The sequence below is a fragment of the Rhinolophus hipposideros genome (genome assembly GCF_964194185.1).
Source record: "Rhinolophus hipposideros genome assembly, chromosome: 1".
Taxonomy (NCBI): Eukaryota; Metazoa; Chordata; class Mammalia; order Chiroptera; family Rhinolophidae; genus Rhinolophus; species Rhinolophus hipposideros.
This window is the reverse complement of record NC_138047.1, coordinates 83875468-83891244: the sequence shown is the minus strand read 5'-3', so window position 1 is coordinate 83891244 and position 15777 is coordinate 83875468. Positions and strand designations below refer to the sequence as shown.

General features: G+C 41.1%; 1 protein-coding gene across 5 annotated transcripts in view; it reads left to right on the top strand.

Annotated features, from left to right (window-relative positions):
- The window catches only part of WDR19 (WD repeat domain 19), a 67030-nt gene that overhangs the window by 50166 nt on the left and 1087 nt on the right, over positions 1–15777 (top strand). For all 5 annotated transcript variants that reach the window (XR_013993712.1, XM_081054672.1, XM_081054671.1 and 2 more), the window contains 7 exons: positions 1281–1377; positions 2888–3012; positions 6613–6694; positions 8475–8625; positions 10272–10395; positions 10933–11009; positions 11340–11464. Coding sequence is in view for 4 of the 5 variants with exons in the window: in XM_081054672.1 (XP_080910798.1) it covers positions 1281–1377; positions 2888–3012; positions 6613–6694; positions 8475–8625; positions 10272–10395; positions 10933–11009; positions 11340–11451 (768 nt within the window). In the remaining variant the exon portion in view is untranslated. The remainder of the gene's footprint in view (positions 1–1280; positions 1378–2887; positions 3013–6612; positions 6695–8474; positions 8626–10271; positions 10396–10932; positions 11010–11339; positions 11465–15777) is intronic.

The following is a 15777-nucleotide window of genomic DNA, read 5'->3' as shown; positions in this document are numbered from 1 at the left end:
GATTTTTAAGTATCCTAATTATGATTTTACTTTATTCTGCCATGTTTTTACCTGTTGTAGCTTTTGCATCAGACTTACAAAATTTGTGAGAATTTGACCTAAGAATGTAGTCTTAGGTCATGTAGATAGACCCTGCATTTTAGAGGATATTGCGTACATCCTTTCTTTGAAATGAGCATTGTCACCTGTGAAAGAGCCACGTCCCTCTAGATAACAATCCTTACCACCCACAGTTTTCCTCAAATGTTACAGTTTTATTTAGTCTAAGAACTATGAAAATTCTAGGAACTATGAAAGGAACTATGAAAATATTTTTGAAATATTGTTCATATTTCAAAAATTATGGGAATAAAAATCATATTTAGCATAAAACTCACTAGAAATAGAAAGTAGAACTAAGTCAGTAAGAACTTATTTTCAGAATATGTGACTCCATTGGAATTCATGCAGAAAGTAGTCTTTTCTGAGTCCTGATGGGGACACTCAAACGCCTTTGAGTCTGCCCCCAGATCGTTTTCTTCCCTTTTGCTTTGGTGTTCAAGGGGGTCTATCTGTGAAGGAACTCAAATCACAGGTTTGGAGAGAAGGCACTAGAATGTCACAGCTGAAAAGGATGGTAACAGTCCTGATCCCAAATCCATTTCCTCTTCCTTACAGATAAAGACCCTGAGGGAGGCTAAGTTAACCTGCTAAAGGGTACAGGCCCTGAAACTGTCCCAAACCACCTCCCCTGACATCCACTTATTGTAATAATCAGGAAACGGCACCAAGTATGTGAAATTGTGTAGAGTTAAAGACAATAGGAGTAGAAAATGGTCAAAGGCCAAAGAAAATTTTATAGGCCAGAGAAATTTACAAAGGGGTAAAAATTTTTGAGATTTTTGCTAAGTTGGTACACTGTATAAGAATACATTTCATTTTCAGAGACAGGGAGTAAGGTTAGGAACACAGACTTTGAAGCCAGATCTGTGGTTCAAATCCTGGCTCTGGAGAGGGTCCTGTGTGCTTCAGTTTCTCATCAGTGAAATTAGTATGTAATCGTGCCTTCCTCTCAAGGGTATGAGGATTTAAATGGGTTATATTTCTCCAGTACTTAGATTACTACCTGGCATATATTAAACTCTAAATAAATATTCGATAAATATTCATTGAGTTTTTAAAAACAATATCAACCCTGTTACTGGAAAGCAAATGCGATTCTAATCAAAATGCAAAATTTTAGGTGTTTCTCCCCTTAGCTAATGAAGAAAGTGATGTTTCTCTAATGGTTTGTATGTCAGGATGCCAAATACCTGTTCCGCTTGTACATGGCCCTGAAAAAATACCAAGAAGCCGCCCGGACTGCCATTATAATTGCAAGAGAAGAGCAATCTGCAGGTAGGTCCCTAATATTCATGTTTTTATTCCCAAACAAGTAGTAGAACCAAGCTCCCAAACCCTTCTCCACCCAGGGAAGAGTAGCTCATTTCTAATCTATGCTTGCTTTGAATCAGAGGATTGGGGAGGGGGGACCATTTCTAGGTTCCAGAGAAGTACAATAATTCCCAGCACTGGGGGATATCTGGCTCCTGTCAGGCGCTATTTCCTCCACTCCTTCAGGCGCCACAGTTATGATCTGGACAACGACTTCTCTAACCTCTCCAGCCCACAGCCTCCTGCACTCTATTGCTTTCTGTCCATCCTATGTATTTGACCTTAACAGTATAAAATATGTTAGAAGATGGGAGATGATGTGGTATTATTATTGACCTAGTTATTTATAATACGCAGGGACTCTTTATAGAATCTCCCGAATGGTTGTGTCCATTTATGAGCTCTGTAACTATTTATTGGGTAAGTCCAAGAATTGGTCTGGTATCTTCACTAATTTTTGCCAGCTGATTTTTTAGGTGTTCATAAATATGGAACACAGTTTTGGAAAATATGGAATAAATAATTATTGAGCTCACATTTAACACCTACTGTCTCTCAGGTACATGTTGGGAGCTCAGGACTCAGGGAACTGTGCCACACTTCTGCCCTCAAAGATTCATGATTTGACAGGAGAGAGAACGTAAATTCAGAGTTGTTATACGGGTGATGGTGCCAGAACAGAAACATTAAAAGGGCACCAGGAAAGGAGACCTACCTCATCCTGAGGGTTGTGGGGGGGTTGCGGAAAGTTGGAGGATCGAGATAAGAGAAGGCAACAAAAGCTTCAGCTGAGTTTTGAAAGATGAGACAGCAGGCAATGAGGGAGAAAGACGTGTCGGGAGAGTAACAGCATGTGAGAACACACACCGAGGAGTGAGGGACACTGCAGCATTGACCATGACTGAACAGGAGGGGAGGGCAGAGATAAGGTTGGAAAGGTAGGCAGAGGCAGATCCTGAAGGGCTTAAGTTCTGTGTTCAGGAATTTGCACTTGAAGGGGAGGGTTTTATACAGAGGTGTGACCTGAAGTTTTAGGCATAGGGTGAGGCTTGAGGCTTTTACAAGAACACTGACAGCAAAATGGAGGCAGATGATGTTCAGAAGGAATACTGATTAGTACACTGCTGCAGAGAGAGGACAGGAAGCATTGACAGGGGCCCGGGAAGAGAGGCTGAATTTGGGAGACTTAGAAGGTAGACTCAGAACTTGATGACTCATTGGACTTTGGGGTCAGGTGGGTGCCCTGAGGAAGGGTGAGATGTCTGGGATGACATCACCATTTTCCTGAGGGACCAGCTGGATTTTAGTTCCATCAGTCACAATAGGAAAAACTACCAAGTTACTTTGTGTAAGAAATTATTAAGATATTGCTAATAACATGATTAACAAAAGCTGTCTGTAAAATGAGGGTCCATAGAAATTCCTCAGAATTAATCCTTTGCAGTAATTGTCATTTTACCACCTTTTTCCCAAGGAAAGTATCGGAATGCTCATGACGTTCTTTTCAGCATGTATGCAGAACTGAAATCCCAGAAGATCAAAATTCCCTCTGAGATGGCTGCCAACCTCATGATTCTGCACAGTTATGTCTTAGTCAAGGTGAGGCCCTTTGAATGACTTGGCATATAACTTGCCAGGTGTGTTTATCACTGGTAGGGATTTCCTTTGGGCACCTTTCTATTTATTAGAGCAATTTCCTCAATCTCTGCAGTATTAAGTGAAAAAAGCAAGGTAAAGAATAATTATACAGTACGCTACTTTTTGTGTACAAAAAAGGCAAAAAACAGGAATGAATATATATTCGTTACAGATAAAATTAGAAATACACTAAAGAAAACTAGCCAAAGTAGTTTTCTAAAGGAAACAAGGTGTAGTGCCGAGGAGGCAGGCCCCAAACCCAGTCTAGGTGGAAGGGGTAAAAGGGGAGCAGCTTTCTCTGTGTATATCTTTTCAGTGTTTGGATTTTGAAGCATATAAATGTATCACCTGGTCAAAAAAAATTTACTGAAAACATTTTTGTTTAACCAGAGTTTGCTAGTTTATTAATTCAAACAGGGTAGATTTTATACAATTCGACCAATATTTTTAAACATTTTTTTATTGAGGTATGATTGCCATAAAATTATATTGATTTCAGGTGTACACCATAATGAGTCAATATTTGTATACACTGTGAAATGATCACCACGCTAAGGCCAGTTACCATCCATCACCATACAAAGTTAGTTTAGGATTTATTCTCTTGGCAACTTTCAAGTATGCTCTATAATTTCATTAACTATAGTTGCCACGCTGTACATTACACCCTCATGACTTATTTTACAGCTGGAAGTTTGTACTCTTGACTCCCTTCCCCCGTTTTGTCCACTCCCCAATCCCCGGCCCCACTGGCAACCACCATTCTGGTCTCTGCTTTTGGTTTTGTTTTGTTTTGCTTGTTCATTTGTTTTGTTTTAGATTCCACTTATAAGTGGAATCATATGGTACTGTATTTGTCTTTCTTTGCTGACTTATTTCACTTAGCTTAATTCCCTGTAGGTCCATTCCTGTTGGCACAGATGGCAAGCTGTCCTTTTTAACGGCTGAGTAGTATTCCATTGTATGTACACACCACATCTTTATCCGTTCATCTATTGATGGACATGAGCTTGTTTGAACATGGAAGTGCATATATCTTTTCGAATTAGTGTTTTTGTTTTCTTTGAATAAATATCCAGAAGTGGAATTGCTAGATCATATAGTACTTCTATTTTTAATTTTTCGAGGGAAGCTCCATACTGTTTTCTCTAATGGCTGTATCAATTTATATTCCTACCAATAGTGCATTCTTATATCTTATCTTTTTGATAATAGTCATTCTAACAGGTGTGAGGTGATATCTCATTGTGGTTTTGATTTGCCTTTTCCTAATGATTAGTGATACTGAGTATCTTTTTCACGTGCCTGTTGGCCATCGGTATGTCCTCTTCAATTCCACCATTTTTAAATACTATTTAGTTTTCGTCTGAATATAAAAATACATATTCACTGAGAGAACTTAGAGAATACAGAAAAGTATAATAAAAAACTAATTTGTCCTTTAAGTCTATCACCCTGATATGACAGTTAACACTGTGTTGTATATATCCTCTATACTTCTATAAATACGTGAGTGTACCTTTTTATTTTTTACTACAGGATTATATTTATGTACAATTGTCTATTCTGTTTTTAATCAGTAATTTTAAATAAAAACAAAATAGAGCATGCAAACCTCAAATACCTGTATTTACAGTCTACATAAATGTTACACGCATATATACACACATATATACACACATCCTTGTAAAGATACAGGCAGACTCCAACTTACGTATTTTTCCAATTGTCACTTATGTTAAAGTATATCCCCATATTAATGCTAAGTTGGTTTTCAGGCCAGTCCATAAGAGCTTACTTAACTTTGAAGGTACCCAGCATAGAGTAGTCACATAATGAACGATTTGGATCCTAATTAGCATCTCTAGCTGCAGTGTCCAGTAGAAGTTTCTGCAGTGATAGAAGAGTCTTGTGTCTGTGCTGCCCAAGATGGCCGCCACTAGCCTGGCTATGCAGCACTTGAAGTACAGCTAGTGTAACTGATAAACTATTTTTATATCATTTTAATTTTTAAATTTAAATAGCCACACGTGGCTGGTGGCTACCATATTACACCACATAGATCTGTAACACCGATTATAAGGGAAAATGTCGAATTCTAACCTGAAACCCCCAAGAGTACATTTCCCTTCAGAGCAGCAGGAGAACCCGTCTCTTGTACAGATAGGAGTAGAAAGTGGAGGAGGTTTTTCCCTGCTTCAGACAGGAGTGGTGGTGCCAGTGTCCTCGGGGCACATAATCCGCAAAATGAGAATCTTTAGAGGTAGAGGGGAGGATAGAAAAAAGTTAGTGGAAGATGAAAAGCAAAAATATAGGGATTCTTGTCAGAGACCCTCCAGGACCAGGGCTTGCAGCCATAGGGGTGGTTCTAGGCCTTTTTCTTTCCCTTGGGCCCCAAGAGCTCGCCTGTTACTTGCATCAGACCAGACGTCCTCCTCCTCTCCCACTGAAGAGCGCCCTGTGACTTTCCCCTCTGCTCTAACTCTTATGCAAGCACCAAACATTTTCAAGATTTTCTAGGATTTTTTTAACTGCTTGTGTTAACAAAAGGGAAACCTACAGACACTTATTAAAAGTAAGATGGAAAATGTCTCAGGGATCTTTGAGCCAAAGGACTGAAGAGTCATCCACGTTTGAAGGGACACCGAGACTTGGCTTTGGTGGATGCTTCCTTTTCAGAGCTGGGACAGGGACTTGGGCTGGAAGGACAGCATGGGACCTTTGGGTGTGGATGGCTGAGCTGGGCAATCTGAAGCCCTGAGAGTCAGCGGAGGGTGAGGGAGGACAAGCAGCCAGGGCTTCCTTTCCTTTTAGATTCAGGTAAGATTTATTATGTTGCAGTGCTCAGTAAATTATATAAATTATACCATCAGAGGTCATTAAATTATACACCGTTTGCTCAGACCTGACGCCTGCGAGTCATTCTAGACTCGCCCTTCACACTCGCATCACAACCATCAGTTCTGATTCCGTCTGTCCACTTCTCTCCGTCCCTCTGCCCCGCCTTGTGGGCTACCTCCTCACCTGATGAGTGTGATGACAGCGGGGCCGGGCCTTGCTGACTCTCCAGCCTCATCTCATCCTAAGTGCCCCCTGCACCCCTCCCACATGTACCTAACCTCAGGCCCCTCCAGCCATCCTTGCCCTTCTGTCTTACCACAGGCAGTGCCCTCTTCCTTTAACAACTCATCTTCTCTTTCTGCCTGACTTACTCAGCTTTCAGGTCTCACAACAACCTGGTACAGTTGGTATTATTAGTTTCCCAATACTGGCCAGAAAGAGATGGACCAGGGATTTGAACTCATGTGTAGTGGTCTAGGGAAAGTAAAAAGCAAAGTGTAGACTAGGGATGAGGCCAGTGAGGCCACGGCGCCAGGCAGCAGCTGCTGGGAGGAGCAGTGAGGGAAAAATCCCAGCAGCGTCAGCCACGTCGGTCTGCAGGGATCTCATGGCGACTCTGTTCAGGGCACAGTGAAGGCGTTTTTCTTTTGGAGAAATAAGGCATGAATTAGTGTTCATCAGAGTCTCAGAAGAGTAAACTATGTCCTTTATTTCCTTCAGATTCATGTTAAAAATGGAGATCACATGAAAGGGGCACGTATGCTTATTCGGGTGGCCAACAACATTAGCAAATTTCCATCACGTAAGTACTGAGAATAGGAACCTGTTTCTGCCTTGGCACAGCATTGTGAGGTCTGAAATTCCCAACTCTGCCAGCCACTGTCCTCGGCGTATATTGACTCATGAATCCCACAACCACCCCACGACGTGGTGTATAATGGGTCCCCAGGACCACCCCAGGTTTGCTGATTCACTAGGACTCACACAGTTCGCCAGACAGTAGTGCTAAAGGCTGAGACTTATTACAGCAAAAGGATACAAAGAAAAATTGGCAAAGAGAAAAGGCACGTGGGCCACAGTCGAGAGGAAAACAGGTGCAGGCTCCCAAGAGTCCCCTCCTAGTGGAGTGGCACAGGAAACGCTTAACTCTGCCAGGAGTGAGTTGTGTTGACACCACAAGTAAAATGGTGTCTGCCGGGGGCGGTCATGAGACTCTTCCCAGGGTTTGTATTCGGGCGGGTCATGTAGGTACCCCCTGCTTGGTATGTACAACTTCCAGACTCCCAGAAAGCAGGTGTTCAGCATAAAGCACAGTTTGTACAATGAGTTTAGGCACAGTTATCAGTTCTGGAAATGGTGGGAACTCCTCCGAAATCCAAGTTCTCAGAGGCCAGCCAAGCACCAGCCTTTCACGCAGATCTTCCTAAGGATAAGTCTCAAGACTGCACACACTATTATTATTTCCCCCGTTTTACACGTAAGCAAATCGGGCAAAAGAAGTGAAGCAACATTTGCCCATGATCAGTAATCTGATAAGCCTGACTGTGTTCTCAACCACTATTGGCCACTGTCTCTGAAAAGTCCCGTTATTCTAAAAGGCATGTCATTATAACATTTTTGTGAATAGGTTTTGTCACATTTTATGACCGGGGTCAATAAACTTTTTCTGTAAAGGGTCAGATGTCAAATGTTTGGGGCTCTGTTGGCCATATGGTCTCTGTCACAACTATTGGACTCTGCCACTTTGGCTTGAACCAAATGCGAATGGGTGTGTTCAAACATCTAATTTTTTGACACTGAAATTTGAAACTCATAATTTTTACAAAATATTTTTAACAAATTATTCTTTTGATTTTCACAAAATCTTCCCAAGTTTCATAAAATATTCTTTTGATTTTTTTCAACCCTTTAAAAATGTAAAAGCCATTCTTAGCTCTTATCAGACAGTATGAAAACAGGCCAGATATGTGGCCCACAGGTCACAGTTCACCAACGCCTGTTCTCTAAATGTATTCTTTTTTGTTAACATGAAAAAAACCCGACTTTAAAATGATTGTATACCATGCTGGCTAAGGGTACAATAGGACAGGCACTGTTGTGACTGCTGGTGGGAATGGGTATTGCTATGGCTTTTCTAGAAAGCAGTTTGATGATTTGTGCTAAGAATATTTTTTAAAAGGTCATGTTCTCTGAACCAGTAATTTGATTTCTTAGCATCTGTCTTGAAGAAATAGATACATGCTGAGAGGTTAGTCCACAAAGTTATTAACCGCCCTTACCCATTCATCAGCAGTCCTGTCAAATGCAAAAAGGTATGTCAGAGTGTGGAAGGATACACGCAAAAGGTTACCCCAAGGGAGTACAGGTCCTGGTGTCACAAGGAAAACACGGTACAATCAGGGGAGCCATTTTGACGAGCAGTTAGCTGGACTCTGCTGCTACGCCCTTTCCTCATTAAACCGGTGTCAGTTCTTTGCCAGAAAAAGCAGGTTTAGAGAGGTGTGATCCTGCTTTCCTCCTAACAGGATGGCATTGTGCCTTCTTGTTAGGCATTGTGCCTTCTGCTCCCATTTGTATTGCAGACATTGTGCCAATCCTGACATCTACCGTGATCGAGTGTCACAGAGCAGGCCTGAAGAACTCCGCTTTCAGCTTTGCAGCTATGTTGATGAGGCCCGAGTACCGCAACAAAATAGATGCTAAATACAAAAGGAAGATTGAGGCCATGGTCAGGTAGGCAGTGAACTTCTTCCACTGTTTAATCACGCTTCACAAATGTGTTTTGCAGAATGTAGCTGCTAATGTACATAAGAAATAAGAAACTAGACTGGGGGTAGCGAGCAGGATTGTGTTCAGCTACCATAGGCTGAAAACCCCACATGGCCGGAACGAGTCGGGACTCATTTGACTCCTGTACAAGGCGTTGTCAAGGGCTGGGCCGCTGGGACCTGCTGCCACTAAGGACAGATCCCCGTCTTCTAGCTTTGCCCTCCAGAGCGTAGACGTTTCCTCCTCAGGGCTGCGTAGTTCCAGTTGTCAGCCACACTCCAGACATCACATCCCCATTCAAGGCAGGAAGAAGGGGGACATTAAAAGATGAAAAGGTCTTCACCTTTTTATTTCGGAAGGACACCATCCCCAGGAATCCATTTACAACTCACTCGCCAGAGCTCTGCCATGTGGCTAGCATTAGCTGCAAAGTATATTGAGTGAAAACCAAGCTCTTTTGGTAAGGAAAGATGGCAAGTACGCAGGCAGCAAGCAGTATGTCACAGAGGGACAAACCGTATTTCCAAGCCCTGTGTGGGTCCAAAGGCACCTAAGGCATCTCCTCACTCAGGGAGCAGTAAGTGGCCTGGTTTTCCATAGGGAAACTTAGGAAAAAGTAGCACTAGTGTTTACAGAATGAAAAATTGCAATCATGTAGTAATTTTGTATGACCACTTGTTCAAAGTAGTGATGACATTTGGGTTACCTGCTAGACCCATGATGACCAGGGGACACGGGTGTACCTGAATGTTGACCCAGATGTCAGCCAGCGGAGAAGGCTGACCAGTAATGGCACATGGAAGCAACACCACTTTATTATGAGCTGGGCTTGGGACTAACCCTCATGGCAGAGCTCTAAGCTGGAGAGAGCTACATGGAGCACTCCCTTTTTTAAAAGCTGATAAACCTGAAGGTACTTAGGTACCTGCAGACTAAATCAGTCTGACCCAGCATACGTGCCAGCACAGAGTGAGGTGGGGAGAAAATGCTAGGGCACCTTTACCCCGATGGCTTAGTGCCACGCTGCCCTTGGTGCCCGCTGGGAAGTGATGCTAGTCCTTCTCCCCCCACACAAGTGCTCTATAGCTGAGAGGTCTAAGAGTGTCTGCTAGCCACATAACTATGTACATTTAATTAAAATGGAATAAAATTTAAAATTTAGTTCCTCACACTACCCATATTTCAAGTGCTCAAGTTTCATGTGGCTCAATGGCTACCATGGACAGCACAGAATTAGAACATTGTATTGTCACCAAGTTCTCCGGAAAGGGCTGGATAGCCTTTACCACTTCAGTATACAGAGGGGAGAGGAAGAGAAACAGCAAACTCACCACTCCAGTGACACAGGGAGAGGGGATAGCGAGACCCACCCGTTGTCTGCCACGTAAAGTGTCCTGAACTCCAGCTCCCAGACGGGGCCCATGTGATGCTACAATCTGACCAGTCCCAGTCCCTGGGGGAGTGTGGGCTGACGATGAGCCTATAAGCATCTCTAGTCTCAGTCTATGAAGTAGGTGTTTCACGTTCCTAGTTTTCCAGATATGCCTTTCTTCTGCTATCCATGTTACACAGAAAATCAAGTGTTGTTTTTATGTGATTCTTCCTCACAGGAGACCCGATACATCTGAGACAGAAGAGGCCACAACCCCATGTCCATTCTGTGACTTTCTTCTTCCGGAATATGAACTTCTTTGTCCTGGATGTAAAAATAACATCCCATATTGCATTGCAACAGTGAGCTTCTTTATAATAATTGCGCTTTCTTTGCCTATTTATAACCCATATGAATATATGATGTGTCAACATTTTTTTTCACTTCTGAAATCGTTCAAATTTTCTAGTTTTTAGCATGTAATTTTATGGTCAACAAAGTTGAATGTTATATTCGGAGCATGTAATAGTCTAAGTAAGTATCTAGAAGACACAGCAGGACAGTATAGCCCACACACTTGGGGATCAGACAGTCCCAGGGTTAAATCCCTTTTCTGCCACTTACCGGTGTATAACCTGGTGCAGTTTGCTTTACCTTGCAATTTAGATCATGATTTCACAAAATTGAAGACTATTCTCTTATATATGAGTCTGACATACAAATCTGGCTTTGGTCCTTTTGATGCCATCTTTTTCTAGTCAATTACCCACCCATGTGAACTGTCAATAATTTCATAATTTAGAGGGCTGGCTTTTAACTGTAACCCAATTATTATAATTGACTAATGGTGGGAGTTTTAAAAATAAAGATGATTTTAACTCTTAATGTACTGTTTCTAGGGTCGACATATGTTGAAGGATGATTGGACTGTGTGTCCACATTGCGACTTCCCTGCTTTGTACTCAGAATTTGAGATGTAAGTGCGCTGTTTCACTTACACAGGTCACACAGATATATCCAGAAATAAGCCTTTCATTCAGCCTCTCTTATCCTGAAATCTCCTTATTTGTTCTCGTTCCTAAAGATCTCTATAAAGATTCAGATTGTCTTAGAACTTTCTGTGACCTTTGAAAACATTATCCTTACAGGGAACCTTGCATGAGACTGAATATTCCCAATTCTTAAATTGCATGATGAACACGAACTATGCGGTATAGACAGGAATAGTTGTTTTCCACATTAAAATCATTCAAAGGAAAAGAAATATTACAGACTTAATTTACTCTGCCTTTCCCTCCCCAAACAGCATGTTAAACACTGCAAGCACATGTCCTATGTGTTCAGAAAAATTAAACTCTGCTCAACTGAAAAAAATCTCAGACTGTACCCAGTACCTGCGCACAGAGGTGGAGCAGTGAGTGGAATGTGCAGGTAAGTGCCAGACCATTCACTCACCTTTCGAGGGCACAGAGCACACACAGCTTTACAGTTTATATTCATACTGGGCTCCTTTTTGTGCATCATGTCACTTGTCAGATTTGAACAATCTAACAACAAAACCTTTGATTTTTTTTTTTTTTAATGCTAAAATGCAGGTTGTGCAATCTCCGTATTGACAAAGATTATTTGGCCAAGTAGCAATATGGATTCTGAGTAGACTGTATTTTGTCATTAAAAGTTTGGTAGAATTCACCAGTGAAGCCATTGGGTCCTGGACTTTTGTTTGGCAGGAGATTTTTGATTACTGATTCAATTGCCTTACTCATAAATGGTCTATTCAGATTTTCTGTTTCTTCATCATTCAGTCTTGGTAGGTTGTAGGTTTCTAGGAATTAATCCATTTCTCCCAGGTGTCCAAATGTTCGTATATAATTGTTCATAGTAGTTTCTTATGATCCTTTTTATTCCTGTGGTATTGGCTGTAATGTCTCTTCTTTCACTTTTGATTTTGAGTTCTTTTTTCTTGGTGAGTAGCTAAGTTTGTCTATTTAGAAAAAAGCAGCTCTTGGTTTCATTTACTTTTAGTCTCTCTCCCATTTCTGCTCTGATCTTTATTTCCTTCCTTCTAACTTTGGGCTTAGCTTTTTCTCCTTTTTCTAGTACCTTGAGGTATAAAGTTAGGTTGAGATCGTGTTTCTTAAAGTAGGCATTTCACTATGATTTTTCCTTAGAACTACTCTTGCTGTATACCGTAAGTTTTGGTGTGTTGTATTTCCATTTTCATTTGTCTCAAGGTATTTATTTCTGTTTTGATTTCTTCTTTGACCCATTGGTCAGCTCAGTGGCATGCTGTTGAGCCATACTGGTGATTTTCCAATTTTCTTCTTGTAACTGATTTCTAGTTTTATAGCACTGTGGTCAGGAAAGACGCCTGATGTGATTTCTTTTGTGGTCTAACCTATGACCTATCCTGAAGAATGGTCCACGTGTGACTAAGGAATATTCTCCTTTTGAAGGGACTGTTCTCTAAATGTCCACCTAGTCTAACTTGTCACTTAAGTCCAGTTTCCTTATTTTCTGCCTGGATGGTCTATCCATTGCGGAAAGTGGAAAGCCCCTACTATTGCTGTATTGCTGTTTCTCCTTTTGGGTCTGTTAATATTTGCTTTATACATTAGGGGCTCCTTTGTTGGGTGCATAAATATTTATAAAATGTTATATCCTCTTATGGATTGACCCCTTTATCAGATAATGACCTGTTTTGTCTCTTATGATGGTCTTTAAAGTATTTTGTCTAAGTATAGCTACTCCAGCTTTCTTTTGATTTCTATTACCATGGAATATCTTTTTCCATTCCTTCACTTTCAGTCTGTGGGTGTCCTTAAAGCTGAATGATTCTCTTGTAGGCAAAATATAGTCGGATACACTTATCTTATCCATTCAACGACTGTCTTTTGATCATAGAATTTAGTCCATTTAAAGTAATTAATGATAGGTATGGACTTACTGCTAGCTTGTTGTTTTCTGGCTGTTTTGTAATTCCTTTCTTCTCTTTCTCTTTTCCTTTGTGATTTGATGATTTTCTCTAGTGGTATCCTTAGATTCCTTTATCTTTTGTCATCTACTATAGGTTTTTGCTTTGTGGATACCATGGGGCTTACATGAAATATAAAAGTCTATTTAAGTTAGTAAGAAGTTCAAATGCATTCTACATTTTTACTCTCCCTTCCAACACACACATTCTATTTTTTTTGGTTGTCAAAATTTCATCTCTTTATCTTGTGGTGTATCCGTTAACAAACTATTGTTATTTTTACTATTTTTGTCTTTTAAGCTTCATACTAGATTTATAAGTGATCAATCCACTTACAAGTGATTAACCCACTACCATCACATTAGGCTATTCTGAATTTATATATTTACCTCTACCATTGAGATTTACATTCTGTTTTTCTGTTATTAATAGTGCCCTATCATTTCAGCTTAAAGAAGTCCTCTTAGTATATCCTGTAAGGCTGGTCTAGTGGTTATGAACTCTGTTAGCTTTTCCTTGTGTGGAAGACTCTTCCCCCTTCATTTCTGAAGAACAGCTTTGCCAAGTATTCTTGGTTGGCATTTTCTTTTTCTTTCAGCACTTTGAATTTATTGTGCCACTTTTTTGGCTTGAAAAGTTTCTCTGAAAAATCTGCTAAGTCTTATATGCTTATGTGGAATCCCTTGTATTTAACAAATCATTTTTCTTTTGCTTCTTTTAAGACCTCTCGTTTTTGACTTTTGGCAATTCACTTATAATGTGTCTTTGGTGTGGGTCTCTTTCAGCTCATCTTATTTGGAACTCTTGGTTTCCTGGATCTGGATGTCTTGTTTCCTTCCCCAGGTTAGGGAAGTTTTAAGCCATTATTTCTTCAGTTTCCTTTTCCAGGTTGGAGAAGCTTTCAGCTATTATTTTTTCCAGTAAGATTTGTGCCTCTTTCTTTCTTCTCTTTTGGGACCCCTATAATGCAAAAATTGGTCTGCTTGATGTTATCCCCATACATCCATTAAGTTATAATCATTCATTTTTCCCTGCTCTGATTGGATAAGTTCCACTGCCCTGTCTTTGCTGATAATTTCTTGTGTCATTTAGTCTGCAACTGAACCCCTCTACTGTATTTTTCAGTTATATTCTTCAGCTGTCATTTGTTTGGTACTTATATTTTGTCTCTGTTGAAATTCCCACTTTGCTCATGCATTGTTCTCCTGACCTTGACAAGCATCTTTATGGACAATTAATTTGAACTCTTTATTAAGTGAATTACTTATCTCCATTTCCTTAAGCTATTTTTCTGAGGTTTTATCTTGTTCTTTCATATGAAACACTGTTTCATTTTCCTTGATTGTGTTGGTGTCTGTGCATTAGATAAAACAGCTTCTCCCAGTATTGGAGTGGTATCTTGTAGGGAATGAACCTTATTCAGCCCTGCCCTAGCTCTTGGTTCTCTCTCACATATTTGTGATTTTCTAAGTAGCTTTCTTTGTTCTTGTGGTTCCCAGTGGCTGAGGGTATGCTAAGACCTGTTAGTGTCCCAAATAAGAGGATCTCAGCACCTAAATGCAGGCTGATTGAAAGCTGGATCCTTAGGCCACAGCTATTAAGGTAAGCAAACAAGCCTCCTTGAAAGACTAGGCTTCTGTTTGCTGCCTGTGTGTTGAGCACGCGGGAGGGCAGGTTTTGAACACTTTCTGTCACAGTTCAGGGGGACCTGTGAAAATAAGCTCTGAATTTAAAAGGTGTCCCCGTGGAAAACGGCAGCAAAAACCAGAGCACCAGGGTTGTACATAAAGCTCCTTTCTGGGAGATACCAGAGACATTGGTGGAGGCAGAGGGCGAGTGTGAAGATGGTGCCTGCTAGCCTTTGCAATCTGGAAGAGTAGTGCAGTTGGCTCCTAGATGTATGTTAAATTGCAAACCTGTTTCTCAGGCTGTCACTTTGAAAGTAAGCAAATAGGCTTCTTTCCCAGAAAGACTGCATGCATTTCAGCTTGCTGCCTGTGCTGGGCCCTGGGCTATTAGCCAAGGTGGGTCCATGTAATCCCATTAAGAACTGTTTCTTTGTTGAAGGTCTTGTGGATACAAGGCCTGATGGCTTTCAAAGCTAGATGTTTTCAGGGCTATCTCTCCAGTAGAAGTCTTAAAATTCCGGGCACTAGATGTGGGGTCCAAACCCTTTGTTCCTCAGAGAGAAGCTGGGAGTTACGTGTCATAGTTGCCAGGGGTGGGATTTAGGGAGCTTGTCTCAGCTTCTCCAACCCATTTCAACATGGGTTTTTTCTCATTCACCTGATGTGTAGGTGCTACTTGGCTAGATCCTGGATTTCTTTCAGAAGTAACTGTTCCATATGTAGTTACAGAGTGGCTGGCTGTGGGAGACGGTAGTTCAGGAGCCTCCTACGTTGTCGTCTTGAACCAGAATCTGTCTTCTTTCACAATTTCTCTGGGTTAGTAGTATAAGCGTGGTTTAGTGGTCTTCTGTTCAGGGTCTCATAAGGCTGCAATTGGAGCTGCAGTTTCATCTAAGGCTTCATTCAGCCTGTTTGTTGGTGGAATTCTAGTCTCTATGGTCAGACGACTGAGGCCCTAAGCAGCCCTGTTTCTTGATACATGGTGCTCCATACATCATGGACTGTGCTTCTTTAAGTCCAGCATAAAAGAATCTCTTCCAGTATAAAAACGAGTTTCTTCTAAGCCTCTGATGTTCAAGGATTTACATGGAGCTCATATGCACATTTTGGGGCAATCCCCTTTCCAGGATATTCTCCTTCAC